The sequence below is a fragment of the Loxodonta africana genome, chromosome 17 (assembly GCF_030014295.1).
Source record: "Loxodonta africana isolate mLoxAfr1 chromosome 17, mLoxAfr1.hap2, whole genome shotgun sequence".
NCBI classification, from domain to species: Eukaryota; Metazoa; Chordata; class Mammalia; order Proboscidea; family Elephantidae; genus Loxodonta; species Loxodonta africana.
The window spans coordinates 10,414,877-10,431,354 of NC_087358.1; the positions used below are offsets into that span (position 1 = coordinate 10,414,877).

General features: G+C 41.4%; 1 protein-coding gene across 5 annotated transcripts in view; it reads left to right on the forward strand.

Annotated features, from left to right (window-relative positions):
* Positions 1 to 16,478, forward strand: part of ABCC4 (ATP binding cassette subfamily C member 4 (PEL blood group)) — a 323,862-nt gene that overhangs the window by 193,053 nt on the left and 114,331 nt on the right. For all 5 annotated transcript variants that reach the window (XM_064269982.1, XM_064269981.1, XM_010589388.3 and 2 more), the window contains one exon: positions 7,148 to 7,227. In XM_064269982.1, coding sequence (XP_064126052.1) covers positions 7,148 to 7,227 — 80 coding nt within the window. The remainder of the gene's footprint in view (positions 1 to 7,147; positions 7,228 to 16,478) is intronic.

A 16,478-nucleotide genomic window follows, 5' to 3' on the forward strand; every position in this document is an offset into this window, starting at 1 on the left:
GTTAAAGGGTTCCAGCATGCCCCCATACTGCTGCTCTACTTTTCTGCTTCTCTCATGGACTAATAATCTTGAGAGAGGGATTAGATGGCTAGTCAGTGGAGATTAGCTCTCCCTGGTCACCTTTGATCCATTTGGCTGTGGCCTGGGCTATGGGGAGTTACTGAGAAGGCCAGCATAGTTAGGAAATTCCTCTCTTCTACCTCTTCTTGTATCATTATTCCTAAAAACTCGGTAGATTTGATTTTATATATAAAGAAGTAAGGACGTAAATGAATCATTTTAAATGAAAATTTAGGAAATGCTGGTATAGTCATCGCTTGGTATTCATGGGGGATTTGTTCCAGGACCCTTTGAGGGGACCCAAATTCGAGGATGATCAAGAGTCTTATGTAAAATGGTGTAGTATTTGCATATAACCTATGCACATCCTCCCATATACCTTCAATCATCTCTAGATTATTTATAATACCTAATAAAATGTAAACGCTATGGAAATAGTTGTTAAAGTGTATTGTTTAGGGAATAATAATAAAAAAAAAGTCCTTCCCCCCCTCCCCCCATGTCTTCTACCTGTGGTCGGTTGAATCCAAGGATGCAGAACCCATGGATATGGAGGGCTGACTGTAGTTAATTATTTGAGATAAAGATAATTAAGTTAAAAGTTATTTTAAAAGTTTTCATGTTGGATGTTTAGGAATATGTCTTAAGGCAAAGCATGAGAAGCTGAAGGTGAGTAGTTATGGGTAAATTTCAAAGGAATCTGTTAAGTTTAGGTGCGTTGAGCTTGAAGTATTTTGTAGGCTAGCCAAGTGTCTAAGTAAGGAAGAATAAGAGCCAGCAGAAGAAATTTCCCTGAAGAGGGTCTTTCCCATTCCTCTCTTCTCTATTATATGGAAGTCCTGGGATGCCTTGGTGTGTAGCACCTACCCCGTTTTGAAATATCAGGTCACCTTGAGAAAGATCGAAGCCCTGGTGGTGCAGTGGTTAGGAACTCGGCTGCTATGCAAAAGGTCAGCAGTTCGAATCCACCAGCTGCTCCTTGAAAACCCTGTAAGGTAGTACTTCTCTGTCCTGTAGGGTCACTATGAGTTGAAATTGACTCAGAGGTAATCGGTCTGGTTTTTTAAGAGTTTAAGCAAGGTTGGACCTTGCCTCCTTATCTCTAATGTTAGGATTTTAGCCTACAGAGTGATTTGAACATTTTTGTTCACTTCAGAACCCTTTCTTCAAGTATGATCTCTATCTGAACATTCAAATGGGTGTAAAACACTGTGTGAGAGAAGGGGGATGGGGGGATGGGAAGGTAAGGAGAAGAGTGGGGTGCCTGGAGTTGGGTGTGTTTGTCCTCCACTTCCTGTCTGCATCTTTCTTCAAGGCACCTCTGTAGAATCTCAGTCTTCGCAAGATGTTTGAAAATTACTATCCCTGGTGATCTTTAATGCCGCTTAGAGCTATAGAATTATATAATGGTAACACTTCACACATAATACTATTTACAATTTAGAAGGTGCCTTCATAACCATGCTCCCTCTTACTCTCCTGACCATCGAGTGAGGTAGTCAAGGCAAATACTGTCACCATTTCACAGATCAGGAGTTTGAGTCTCAGTAGAGGTTGGATGAATTGCCTCAGGCCCTACTGATGAACAGAGGAGGACAGGAACCTGGTGGTTTTCCCCTAGTAGTGCCTTAGTTCATGCTGTTCTTTATGTTTCATGCCATCCTTTGAGCAGCACCATGTTGGTGACTTACACTGACAGGTTGTTGTTGTTGTTAGGTGCCGTCAACTCATAGCGTTGGTTCCAACTCATAGCGACCCTGTGTACAATAGAGCAAAACACTGCCCGATCCTGTACCATCCGCACCATCATCGCTATGTTTAAGCCCATTGGTCCAGCCAGTGTGTCAGTCTATCTTGTTGAGGGTCTTTCTTTTGCTGACTCTCTCCTTTACCATGTATGATTTGCTTCAGGAACTGGTCCCTCCTGATAATATATCCAAAGTACGTGAGACAAAAAGCCTTGCCTTTCTGACAGGAGGATGAAGAAAATGTGTCTAACTACCAGACTTTTATGGCTCTTTCCTGTTTAACTTATATTTGTCTAAGGTTAATTTGTATGGAATGATGTTCGATGTCTGGGTGGGGTCAGCTCCTTGAATGGCTCTCTCACCTCCCAGTCCTGAGGTGTCACATACGCAGTGATCCCTTTCAGCCAGCAACTGTCTCCAGGCTGCACCTCACGCCCTCTACTTTGAACCGATCTTTGCCTCATCATGTTGCATTGGGCCTGGAATTTCCCTGTGGGCTCTTTTGGATAGACTGCATGGATTTGAATGGCACTTCCCACCAAGACAGTTGTTCTTTTACTTGTCCCCCGCCACACCCCTCTACACTCCACCTTCATCATCCAAGGGCAAGTGAGAGTCCACCCTCATGCCTGATGGTGGGCCTGGACCAAACCTAGCACTTCGGTTTTCCAAATCTCTGCGGGAATATCAAGCCAAAGGCCAGTTCTTTTCAAAAGAATTAGGTTCTAGAACCTTCAGAAAAGCTAAACGTGCACATATAGAGAGATAAATAATATCAATGACTCATGAAGAGTTCACTAAACAATCCACTTTGACCCTCAAGGTCATGCGTGGCGTGGTCTGATAGGGCCTTTTTTTTGATGGTGCCTAAGACCATTTTTGTGGTAAAGAATTGAGTTCAAAAGGAGTGAATTACTGACACATGCAGCATCACGGATGAACCTCCAAAACGTGATGCTGAGTGAGAGAGGCCATACACTAGAGACCACATTTATATGAAATACCCAGAGAAGACAAGCTTACAGAGACAGAAAGAAGATTAGTGGTTGCCGGAGGCTGGAAGTGGAACGCAGAGTTCCTGTAAATGGGCTTGAGGGATCTTGATGAATTGTGATGATTGCATCACTCATTAAAATTACTAGAAATCACTGAACTCTGTACCTAAAGTGGGTGAATTTTATGATATATAAAATGTACCTCAATAAAAAAAAAAAAAAAACTCAGTATTTTATGATGTGTAAATATATCTCTATTTTTACCAAAAAAGAAAAAAGAATGAGGCATTGTTTATACATATGACCCAATTGCTTCCCATAATCCACCTGCATGATACAGGATGAGAGTGATGTGGATTTTCATTGAACGTGGGTTCAGAATGTGATCGGCTGCCAGAGAAGTTACCGTGATCATGGGCTTTGTGATTGGATACACACTGTGCAGAATGGGGAGGTGGGCTTACCACTTTACCCTGAAGTAGTCAGACCACATCGGAGGTATTGAGTCCTGGGCACCAGGTGTCGACTGAGACTTTGACCTTCTGAGGACGCACAGAGGGCAGTGGCCAAGGTGACACCATGTCTTATGAGGGGTAATTGAGGCAATGAAGGAATAGTTACTTGTGAGAAGTCTGGAAAGGGTATGATTAACCCTCTTCAAGTATTTGAAGGGCTGTCATGTCAAGAGAAATTAGATTCAGTCCGTGTGGTTATGAGGGCAGAACAAGCAGCAAGCGTTGGATGTTCCAGGATCCGGTTTAATGTAAGAAAGGCCTTTCTAACAGAAGAGTCTGAAAATGGATGGGGTTTCCCCTGGAAAAAGTGAATCCCCCTTCCTTCCACATCCCTGGAGATACTCAGGCAGGAGCCACATGTCACTTGGATGAAGGGGCATGGCATGTGTATGGACGGATTCCTCATCAGGATTTTATTTGGAGACTTTTGAGAAAAATTTCTGATGATGAGGCCTTGAACGTGAAATCACAGCTCTAAATATAACAGTCTACCGCAAAGCCAGATGAAACCATTCCACAAACACCGTTCATTCTCTTAAATGTTTCTTAGAACAAGGAAGTAACTATCGAACCTGCTAATCTCCCATTTTCTACACTCAGCTCATGGGTGAATAGGAGTGTAGGCTTTTGATGATCTTTGATGTTGTCGGTCAGTTATTGTAATAATTTTATGGGAAGATTTTTTCCCCAGTTTTTTTTGGTGTGTGTGTTTTCTTTATATTTTATGCAGTTTGTCAGTCATAGGACTCTTAGACCTTAAGACTCTGGCATTTGTTATATGGTAAAGAGATGGTTTTCACACCCCATTTATCTTTGTGGAAAGCTGGTGGCCTAGTGGTTAAGTGCTACGGCTGCTAACCAAAGGTTCAGCAGTTCGAATCTGCCAGGCGCTCCTTTGAAACTCTATGAGGCAGTTCTACTGTGTCCTGTAGGGTCGCTATGAGTTGGAATCGACTCGATGGCACTGGGTTTGGTTTTTTTTTTTTTTTTGGTCTTTATCTTTGTGTAGCTTTTTCATCCATTTTTTTTTCTATTCAAATATTACTTTCAACATTTTTTAAAGCTGAGCTGTTATTTGAAATATTTCCGAATCCTGCATATGCTAGAATGTCATACGTATTTTTCATTGAAGAAATAGCAAGTGTTTTAATTATGCCTTTAACAACTTTTTAAAATAATTTTTATTGTGCTTTAAGTGAAAGTTTACAAATCAAGTCAGTCTCTCACACAAAAACCCTTATAAACCTTGCTACACACTCCCAATTGCTCTCCCCCTAATGAGACAGCTGCTCTCTCCCTCCACTCTGTCTTTTCGTGTCCATTTCACCAGCTTCTAATCCCCTCCACCCTCTCATCTCCCCTCCAGACAGGAGGTACCAACATAGTCTCAAGTATCCAACATAGTCTCAAGATCCAAGAAGCTCACTCCTCACCAGCATCCCTCTTCAACCCATTGTCCAGTCCAATCCCTGTCTGAAGAGTTGGCTTTGGGAATGGTTCCTTCCTGTCCTGGTCCAACAGAAGGTCTGGGGGCCATGACCACTGGGGTCCTTCCAGTCTCAGTCAGACCATTAAGTCTGGTCTTAAGAGAATTTGGGGTCTGCATCCCAGTGCTCTCCTGCTCCCTCAGGGGTTCTCTGTTGTGTTCCCTGTCAGGGCAGTCATCGGTTGTAGCCAGACACCATCTAGTTCTTCTGGTCTCAGGATAATGTAGTCTCTGGTTCATGTGGCCCTTTCTGTCTTTTGGGCTAGTAATCGCCTTGCGTCCTTGGTGTTCTTCATTCTCTTTTGATCCAGGTGGGTTGAGACCAACTGATGCATCTTAGATGGCTGCTTTTTTTTTTTTTTGCCTTTAAGACTTTTTAACATGGATTTTTGTTATTGATACTTTGAGAAGTTTAAAAAAAAAAAGATCTAATAGGTCACAAAATGTGTAAGAATATCTGAAAAATTGCCTATCTGATTTTAATGGTTTTAAAGCACAACCAGGAGCCCTGGTGTCGCAGTGGTTAAAGCTCTTGTCTATTAACCAAAAGGTTGGCGGTTCGAACCCACCATCCGCTCTGTGGGAGGAGGATGTGGCAGTCTGCTTCCGTAAAGATTACAGCCTTGGAAACCCTGTGGGGCAGTTCTCCTCTATCCTATAGGCTCGCTATGAGTTGGGATCGACTCTACGGCAGCAGGTTTTTGGTAAAGCACAACTGATTAAATAATTAGTGGCTTGCCCTTTGAAGTATGGTTTGGGGACCAGCAGAAATGGAGTCATCTGGGGGCTTGTTAACAAATGCAGAATCTCAAGCTCCACCCCAGAGCAACTGAATCAGAACCTGCCTTTTAACAAGTTGGACTTTCTGCAGTGGGTGGTGGGATATCCCAGATGACGGCATATAGAGCCTGTGGTTAGTAATAATAATCTTTTTTTCTTTTTGAGCACGTGTTACGTGCCTGGCATTGTGATTGAGTTCTTTCGCATGCATGAGCACATTTAATCCTCCAAATAACCCTGTAAAGTAGGTATTATTAGAGGCTCAGAAAAGTTGTCACCAGGCATGCCAAAGGTGTCACTAGAAGACAGTTTCTGAAGTCTATTTCCTAAGCCTGAGTCAGGAAAATGAGGCCCAGCTCGTGTTGGCGTAGCCTAGCCCAGAGCTAAAGCCTCCCGTCCCTCTGGCGTACCTCTGACGTATTGCTAGGGTACGCCCTGTGTTCCCCGGTGGAGTCTGGGTGCCTGGAGGCGGGATTGCAGAGACAGCACCTCCCTGGCTGTGGGAACTCTGGCCCCAGCCTCTGACCATTCACGGTCCAGTTGTGGCTTGGCATGAAGGGGTGCTGTAGAAGTCCCTTCTACCAATCCTTGGAAAGAGTAAGCTGAGGTCCCTCCGTCTCATCTGCAGTATGGCATCCTGCAGCATCAATTAGAAAAGAAGCCCAGAGGACTAGACAAACAACGTTTCCCAGGTGTGGCCAAGATCAAAATAGGCTGAACTTTTTTTTTTCTAAATGTAACTTCATTTTTAAAAAGTCACTTGAGAGAAGGGCTGTCAGAAACCAGTTCTGGCCTTCCATTTCTGAAGCTCTTACGCTCTCCCATTTTCTTGGATGGAGATAAAAGCAACGATAAGTGCCCTTTGGTCATTAGGGACTGTACCTTTGCACCTGTGTTTCCTTTTCTGCCTCCATTCATCGTGCCTTGGATGTTTAAGAATAAGTCTCTCGTTTGTCACAGCTTGAACAACTCTGAAGTTAATGACTTATACCAGTAGTAAACTTACAACTTGGAAAAGACAGATTTTCAAGTTTTCCAAAATATGAGGTTCTGTAACCCACACTGGAGAGGGGAAGAAAAAAAAAAGACAGTACAGTTATATTTACTTAAAAATCTACTAGGCAAAATTGATTCTGTTAACTGAAGCAAAATTGTTAAAACAATTTGGATTACTTTTTGTATGTTTGCAATTGTTCATCTGTCTGTTTAGCCCTCGGATGGAAGCCCTAGATAGGATCTGAGAAGGGAACATTTTAAAATCCACCAACTCTTCCCTAAACCCTGTCACAATAGTGTCCCCTCTCTCCCCCCACCCCCATCTTTTTAAAATCAAGGCCAAATTTCACCTCCCCACCCACTGCCATTTGGTGTTTCTTTTTGTTTCTCTTGAGGTACCATCCTATTTTCTTTTTCTTTACCACTGGCATTGGTTTATTTCATTTGAATGCATAATATATTAAATACATATGCATTAAAAATATTGTCTTGATTTGTTTGTGAGTTGTTTTCTCTTAAAGAGCCTGTCTGGGGAAATGAGTAATTCCTCATATCCTGTTCTTGCAGGGAGAATTTTAAACCGTTTCTCCAAAGACATTGGACATATGGATGACTTGCTGCCCCTGACATTTCTAGATTTCATCCAGGTAACGTAACAGTAACGTCAAATTCTTAAACGGAAAACTGAAGTTCCTGGTTTTTCAAGGTCTTTCCTTGGGGAGTTTGGGGGGATGGTGGGGCTTTCTGCCCACTGCCGTGTAATTTTTACCTTAATAAAAGGGCCATGTTTGTAAAAGAAAGGTGTGGTTACAATTCCGAGCTAAGTTACTTGAGTAATCCCTACTGTGTGGGAGTGGCTACAAAGCCCTGTCAGGGTTTTCGTTTGCAGCAGGGACATGCTTGGTAAATGGCTCATGGGCTGCCTCCCAGGTATCTGGCGTGGATTTCACTTTACTGTGAACATATTTCATAACATAGAAACAATCACCTCTCACGGAAAGATAGCCTAGATTAACCAAATTATGCATTGTATTACCACAAAGGACAAATATTTACTGCACCGCTTTTTTTTTCTTTTTTTGGATAAAGCCAGGTGTGGTTACTTACAAAGAAAAGATTAGTAATAATAAGGTGAAAATAATACTTTGTTAACAAGGACAATAGAGAGCAGTTATTGGTAATACAAAGCTTTAAAGGCAAGTATGCTTAAGCCAATAATTTGAGTAAAGGATCAAAGCCACCTCAGAAAATGTCTGTTTTGTTTTTCTAGGCAGTTTTTCTTTTCACACACTGACTGCACGAAGTCTTAAGCTGTCTCTTTCTGAAAAAGTAGAAAACAAACAATCCCACAGAATTGTCTTCTATAAAGCATTTGTTTTGTCTGTGAACTTGAGATTCTAAGGCGTAATGTTGGTTCATGTCGTCTCTCATCTCCTCAGTCAGCACTGTTGCTCATGTGGTATTTTTTTTTTTTTCTGTTGTTTCATTGTGTCTGCTTTCCAGTGATTCAGGCTCAGGAACTTTTCTTCGTCATTTCCAAGTGTTTATTTTGGAAACAAAATGCATCCATCCGAGTTTCACATATTGTAAGATCCCAGCTGCTGTTGCTCACACTTTGTGAGTCTGAACCTTTTTCACTTTGCCTGAGTGCTGGTTTACAGTAGTCTCATCCCGAGTGGATTTGAAGGCCAGGAAGTTGAAATGCAGGAATAGGTCTGTAATTACGGCGTGATCTCCTGATGGCTTCTTTTTTGTGTGTCTGAGGCTCAGATGTTCTTGGAATCAAAGCTTAGGATCTCCTCCAGAGCCTTTGTTGTAAAAGGAGCCAAAATTACTTAATTGGGAAAATTAGCTATGTCAGAAAAATCAGTAATAGGCTTGAAATGATTACAGGAATTCCTGTTAGTCACACAAATGCAGCAATGAGTATCTGACTGCAAACAGTGCAGCCCCCGGGTGAAGGTGCTACTGTGGACCAACGCAGAAAGTAAGCTAACACTCGCAGGCAGAGTATATGTACTGCAGACATGGACCTCTGGTGTTTTTCTTTTGTTCATTTTGTTTTGCTCCCTCCTGCAAACTTACTTTGTAAATGTGTTCTGCTGGGTTTAGCTATGTATGTAATTTATACCCTAGAAGCAGCCTTTCACTAAAACAGTTTCATTTTTTCAAAGAATGCAGATGGCTTTAGGTACATGTTTTGACAGTGATTGTAAATTACTTTGAGAAGATGGTGCCATGTATTCTGTTACGTTGCAACTGCAAGTTAGAGGTTGAGTTTCCAAAGCCGGTTGGCCCACTGTGTACGTTACACATACTGAGCGTAATAATTAGAACCCCTCATGTATTTTTGCATCGTCTGTGGGGGACAAGGATGGATGCTACTTGGCCTCTGTTTAAAGCATTAGCATCGTGAGCAGAGAAAATTCCACTCTTGCTTTACTTCTATTTAACCAGAGAATGGTCTTTTTTTTTTTTTTTAATCCACTCATTTAATCTTAGTTTAACTTATTGTTGAATACTAGTAGCCCCAGTTAACTGATTTCTTGAATTCAGTTGCAAAGGTAAATCTCGGTGTTATTGTCTTCAAGAAAGGAGCTTTATATAAAGGATAACTCAGTTATCAGTTATGATAAAGATCCGTTGGTCACTGGTTTTGTTTGCAGGTGTCTTTAATAAGGCTTCCCATAATCCCTTCAGGAAGAAATATTTTCTCCTTTTAAAAATAGTATTAGCTAAATATAAAAGCCCTGATCCCTGCCATTGTTGTTGATTCTTTGAGGGACAGTTACCAACATTCATTGTTTAAATGGTTGTCAGGAGAAATCAAGGGAACTTCATAAACAACGCAGTGACTGGTTCATCCTACTTTGTGTGCAGAAGCATTTCTTGAGGGGATTTGCATTTGATGAGTGGGCTTTTGACTGAGGTATCGCTGGGATCATTTTGAAGTATTTTGGCCTGTTGCTGTATTAGCCAGCAAAGATTTTTTATTAAATCCAAAAAATGAATTTTACCCGCTCTCAAATAAAGGCCAACAAAAATCTATATGTAAATTAATTTCTTTTTTTAAAAGTTGGATATGACTCTGGTAAGGATGAAAACAACTCAGTGGCATTCCGGGACTCGTAATGGAATCATGTAAACTTAAAATAAACACTATGATGGCAAGCACATAGAATGAAAACTAATTTTCCAAATCAAATACACTGTATTCAATTCATTTTCCCCAATCAACCAAATGTTTGAAACCTGTTAGTCATAACAGCAATCTTCTGGAAATTAATTAGAAACCTGTTAGCTCTGCTAGCTGAGCCGAATGAAGGGGGTTGCTGGCTATATTCCTAAATAGGCTTCTGAATGAAAGCACAGCAAGGTCAAAATGACAGCTTGGCTCACTTTGTGGCTTTGCTTAAGTAGTTGATCTAGTTGTTTTGGGGGGGGGGGTGGGGAGTGAGTGTTTGGTTTTTTTAGAGGAAGTTTTATCTACTTTGACTCGTTCCTCTAATAAATTTTTAAAAATTAGGTGCCAGTCAGGTAAACCATAGAGGTAGGATGAATGTAGTACATGGGAACAATGGCATCTTCTCAACTGCATAGGAATATGAAATGAAAATGACGTTTCTCAAGCCTTTTGTCTATCTCTGCAACTCTTCTAAAGGATTCTATCAGCCCCTTTCAGAACTGAGATAGTAGACAACTTCCTGTCTGCCCTTTCTCTCCCCTCTAAATTTTATTTATTTTGTTGTTGAAAATATACACAGCAAAACAGGCACCATTTCAACAGCTTCTACATGTACAGTTCAGTGATGTTGATGACAGTCTTTAAGTCATGCAGCCATTCTCACCCTCTTCTGAGTTGTTCCTCCTCATTAGCATACTACCTATCCCATCTTTTGAGTTTTTTTGGTATACCATCTTTTGAGTTGCTGTTGTCAATTTGATCCCATGTAGACTGTCTGCCTTTGTTGTTAATGTCATGAGCAAAACTTGCTGACACTGGGAGACCCACTGTTTTAAAAGGAGTCTGTGGGAAGTGCAGACAAGTTAATGTGATGGACTGCTAACTGAAAGATTGGAGGTTTGAGTCCACATGGAAATGCCTCAGAAGAAAGACATGCTGATCTGTGTTCAAAAAAATCAGCCATTGAAAACCCTCGGGAGCGCAGTTCTACTCTGACATACGTGGGGTCACCATGAGTCAGCATCAACTCGATGTCAGCTGGTTTTTTGTTTGTTCCGTTATTTGTTTTAACATTGTTCATCGGATTCCATGGGCAAAAATCAGTATGACTTTGGCAGCCTCTTCTATGCTCAGAGAAACTCAAGCGAGCCCTTCCAGACCGATCACGACTGAAACAATTGAGCTTAAAAAGGATTGGAAATCTTGTTATCTCGCAGGAGATGGTGCTCTTTACTGACCTAAGGGAAAACTGCAGATCATGTGATACTCTTGAGCCGGAAAGAATTTGGAGGGATTTATAGTAACTGGTTGAGAGGTTGGCTGCTAACCAAAAAGTCGGTAGTTCAAATTCACCAGCAGCTCCTTGGAAACCCCACGGGGCAGTTCTACTCTGTCCTTCAGGGTCTTATGAGTCGGATTTGACTCAACAGCAATGGGTTTTTGGTTATAGTAACAAACAGGGCAAATCTAAATCCAAAGCTTAGACACCTTTTTGAATAGAAAGTTGAGTTTTTCGCTTAACCTGAATATTCCTTCTAAGACTGTGGTGTTAATATTGGTATTAATATTGTTTCTTATTGAAGACATGCATGCGATCAGACTTTTGTGGAGAATTAAAATCTAATAGCTATAGAAATAAATACTGTAATTACATTTATCCATGTGAACTTTTTAATCCAAAGCATACATGTTTGATTGCTTTTTCTATACAATAATGACAGTCTTGTTGGTTTTTAAGTCATAGTTCAGAGATGTGGACCATTGGGTTAGAGCTTAATTGTGTTTCCAGTTGAGTGTGATGCTAAGGAATTGAGGAGACCCTAGAATAGTGCCCTCCATTTGTGCCTTCATGCCTAGAATCAGCGTACTCAGTCTAAGCAAGCCAGAAAACAGCAAGAAACCAGGTAGAGGTTTTACTGCTTCGTTGATCAAATGACCGAGATAAGGAAATTCTGTTTAAAATGTTAGCCAATTAATTGCCCAGAGAGAACTTCTTTACCTATACCCTTCAGACTTCAACAAAAGATTTGTGTTTGTGTAAGCAGTTGTGGGTTTTGGTTTTCTGTTTGTTTTAAAGTTAGCTATTCATAGCCATACTAATGGGAAACAGGGACACAGCTAATTTTGAAAATGTGTGTAATTCTCTGCTGTCCTCCATTAGAGTGAGAAACACAGAGGGATAGTGGGGGTCATGGTTTGTGGCTTTGGAAGTAGAGTTGACAAAGCTATGGAGCAGTTGTGAATGAAGAGATCAATTTTGGACGGACCAAGCAGTTTGGAACGGTAGGCCAGAATTGAGGGAAATTTTTCAAGTATATGTAGTAGGAAATAATTTATACCACACAGAATAACAGCAGTATACGGGTTACCTGGCTTTAGGTAGACCCTCAGGCTTGCCATGGGCTTATCACGTAAGCTGGCCAAGGGCTGGCAGTGCACACATGACTTATCAAACTGTTGTTCAAACAGTTTGTTTTTTCAAAATTCATAGCAGCTTTGAGTATTAGCAATATTTGAACCCAAGTCATCCATCAAGCTAAAACATGGTTCTTTACACAGGCTAAAGCTAAATATCTCTATGGAAATAGAAATTGAAGTATAAAATAATATAAAGATTTTCACCTAGACCTCAGACATAAAAAATCAATGAGGAGGGAATTTTTTGAATAGGAATGTGGCCTTAATATATTTGAGTTAAAAAAAAAAAAAAAACGTAGAGGCAGCCAAGCATTTGATGTTTAACTAACTTCCTGATATCATAACACATATCCCAGCAGCCTAAATCTAGTCTTTCATTTTCTTCAAATGATTGATTTTAATTAGTAAAGGCATGCTATATATATATATGTGTGTATGTAGATATATAGGCACGTATTTCATATTTATAACATCTGGTGGGCAGATATGTTGTTCTGTGCAAATATTGACTGCTAAACAAGATATATTATGGCAAGTCGTGAAATTTCTCCCCAAAGGAAAACATTATGTCAATTATAAATCCATAAAGTATGGATTTATAATTCTTTCCTTATTTCTTTTCCCTATGACATGCCTTCCCTTTTACTGTTTTTTTTTTACACCAAACTTTTATTGAGCTCCTACTATGTGCTGAGGATATAGAAATGAAAAATGTGGAGCCTTTCTTATCTTTATTCAGCCCACAAGAATTTATTATCTCCTGTGTGCTGGGCACCATGCTGGAGTTGAATGAAACTTAATTCCCATCTCCCATGAGGCACACTCTACTGGAGAGACGGGAAATCAGCAGTTACAGTGCTGTGTGATAAGAGTTATAATAGAAGGGATGCTGTATCTGAGAATGGATAAGGGTTTAGCACAACACAAATCTGACTTCTAATCCCAGCTCTGCCACTTTTAGTTCTGTTATCTTGGGGAAGTTTATGCCACCTCCAGGTGTAGGTAGTTGGAGATAGGAGTCTGCTGCTTGAGAGGGAGACCTAGGTAGATATAGAGATTGAGTATTCTCAGTAGTTGATGCTATAAAGGTGGCTACAATTGCCCAGAAAGAGTGAAGCATTTTTAGGGGCCAAAGTAAGAACCTTATGGAAGCCTCGGTATTTAGAAAGCAAGCTGAGAAAGAGCAGCCAAGGCAAAGGGACACAGAATGAACAGCAAGGAAGAAAAGTGGAAGATTGGTGCTGGGGAAACCAAAGGGGGAAGGTGTGTTGAATGTGAACCCCTAAAGGAACCCATTGCCATGGTGACCCTGTAGGACACAGTAGAACTGCCCCACAGAGTTTCCAAGGCTGTAATCTTTATGGAAGCAGACTGCCACATCTTTCTCCCACACAGTGTGACTGGTGGGTTTGAACTGCCAACCTTTTGGTTAGCAGCCAAGTGCTTTAACCATTGTGCCACCAGGGCTCCTTGTTAAATGTGAGAGAGAGGTAAATAAGAAGACAGCGTCAGTTCTTTTGGGTGATTTGGAGGTCTTCGTAACCAGCAGGAGCAGATAGAACATGGTTAAAGGCGAGATTGCAGATGGCTAAAAAGCAGAGAGGAAAGGAGGAAGCTGAGCTGAGGTTGGCCTACTCTTCTGAGGGGTTTGACTGAAAAGAAGAGAGGCCCATTTGCAATGTAGAGTCTGAGGAGGTGTTGCTATGTTGCTTGGGTTTTTTGTGTTTTGTGTGCCATGAGGGGTCACTGGAGTGGTTATATAGGCTAAGGGGAAGGAGTCCCCCTCTCATAAACATAGATTAGAGGTAGGGTCCTGAGAAATAGGTGGTGAGACATAGAGGCCCTGCCCTCTGAAGGAGGGCAACTTCCACAGATTGTTCCCATTGGGAGTTTAGAATGCTGATTTGCTGAGTGCCACAGAGCAAATACTGGAAGGTGACAAGGGGGTGGGGACTAGAGGTGGTTAGGGAGGCTGGTCCACCAGGTTGTCAATGCTTTCCTGAGCAAGTGACCTTTGAGTGGAGATGGGAGGAAAAGGCTACTGCACGGTGGACCAGGGAGTGTTGCTGGAAGTTGAGTTCACGCTTGGGAGCTACTCTTCTCTCTGTCGTCGGCTAAGAGAAGGGGACAAGGTTTAGGTGCCAGGGTGCCTGGCCTGTTCTGACTCAGTTTTTGAGGACTCTGCTCAAGTTTGGTATATTTGATGAAACTTGATAGATAATCTGATCATTTAAATTTTTATTATCATTACTTCAAAGTATTCATTCAGCATACTTTGCTTAGCTAATTCCTCCTCTTTTGCTTAAACAATATCTCTCATAATTTAACATTTTCTAATTACAAAAAAAGAGCTGCCTTTTGTTATTTCTTTGTTTTTTCTTTCTTTGCCTGATGCATATTCTGGTGTATAGATTAGCCTGTCCATGATTCTCTTAGATCAGCAGATACGTTTGATTTTTTTGTTTGTTTTGTTTCAAGTGCCAGTAGATTTGCTTATTTTGGTCCTTAAGTATATTTTAGAACCCTGGTGGCACAGTGGTTATAGCACTCAGCTGCTAACGGAAAGGTTGGCAGTTCAAACCTACCAGCCGCTCTGTGGGAGAAAGATGTGGCAGTCTGCTTTCATAGAGATTACAGACTTGGAAACCCTGTGGGGCAGTTCTCCTCGGCCGTGTAGGGTCACTGTGAGTTGGAATTGACTCGACGGCAATGGGTATGTTTTGTTCCCTGAACCATAGACATTATATGTCATAGAAGGGTGAGACTCTTTAAGGTACACTAAGATTATGACTCCCTCTGAGACTGGCCTTGATGCCCCTCCCCCCCCAAAAAAAAACTGGCCTTGAGGCAGCCCATAATATTAGAGCCGGGGACTCAGACCATTTTCTCACAGTATGTTATTGTCTTAGATTATATAGCTAAATAGATTTGCTCTGTTTCTTTGGCCTCCAGAGTAAAACTCTAATTCCCTAGTCCTTTAATCTCTCCAACTTTCAGAAAGAGACTCCAAGATGCTACCTAGACCTCTGTTGATTTCCATGTGTGTCGTGTGTGTGAATGTATACATTTGCACACCTTTAGTCCTTCCTCAAATGTACCCTCTTAATTCTTCACCTTTTACAAATGAGTTGAAGTCTCTCCTTCCATCTGTTGTCACTGGGTGCTGTTGAGTTGATTCCGACTCATAGCGACCCCATGTGACAGAGTAGAACTGCTCGATAGGGTTTTCTAGGTTGTAATCTTTAAGAGAACAGATTGCCAGGTCTTTCTCCCACGGAGCCTATCCTTTAGCAGCCAAGTGCATAATCGTTGTGCCATCAGGGTCTTATTCTCTTCCTCTTTAGTGAAGGTTTTCTGTACAGCTGCATTCTATAGTACAGCAATCTGTGTCCCATAGAAAAGAAAGAATCTCGTGATAGGCCAAGCAAATACTGTGCTAAGCACATTTCACTTGCCTTAGCTTGTTAAAACCCTAGTTTTAGCCAGTCAGTCAGTCAGTCAGTACTTACTGAGCACTTCCTGTGTGCCAGGCCCTGGGGTGTGGAACAGTGAACTGAAAATCAGATTCCAGGAGTTGGCATTCCAGTGTGGGAGACAGATGGTAAACAAGTAAACCAGACAAATAAGTCAGATAATCCCAGTTATACTGCTAGTACCTTAAGGAAGATAAAACACCTGCGAGTGACTGAGGGTATTGCTTGAGCAGGGTGGACAGGAATAGGTGGTATTTGAATTTGAAAAGAAGGAAATCGCCTTGTAGAGATCTGGGAGAGGCACTCTAAGTAGAAGAACAAGGTCCAAAGGATCAAGACCCCAAAGTGATCTGTTCTCAGAAGAGAGAAGGCTGATAGGTGAGTGGGAGAAAGGAGGAAGAGAGGTTTAGACGTGGGCTGGGGCTGGACTTACGGGTGTCACAGGCCCAGGTAATGGGATTCGATCCTATCCGAGATGTGATGGAAACCACTGGAAATTTTTTTTTTTTTTAATTTTGTGCTTTTGGTGACAGTTTAGAGCTCAAGTTAATTTCTCATACAAAAATTTATACACATATTGTTATGTGACATTGGTCGCAATCCCCACAATGTGACAACATTCCCCCCCTTTCCACCCTGGCTTTCCTATGTCAGTTCATCCAGTTCCTGTCCCTTCCTGCCTTCTCATCTTACTTTTGGATGGGAGTTGTCCGTTTGGTCTCATGTATTTGATTGAATTAAGAAGCACGTGCCTCAAGTGTGTTGTTTTTGTTTTATAGGCCTGTCTAATTTTGTCTGAAAAGCGGGCTTTGGGAATGGTTTC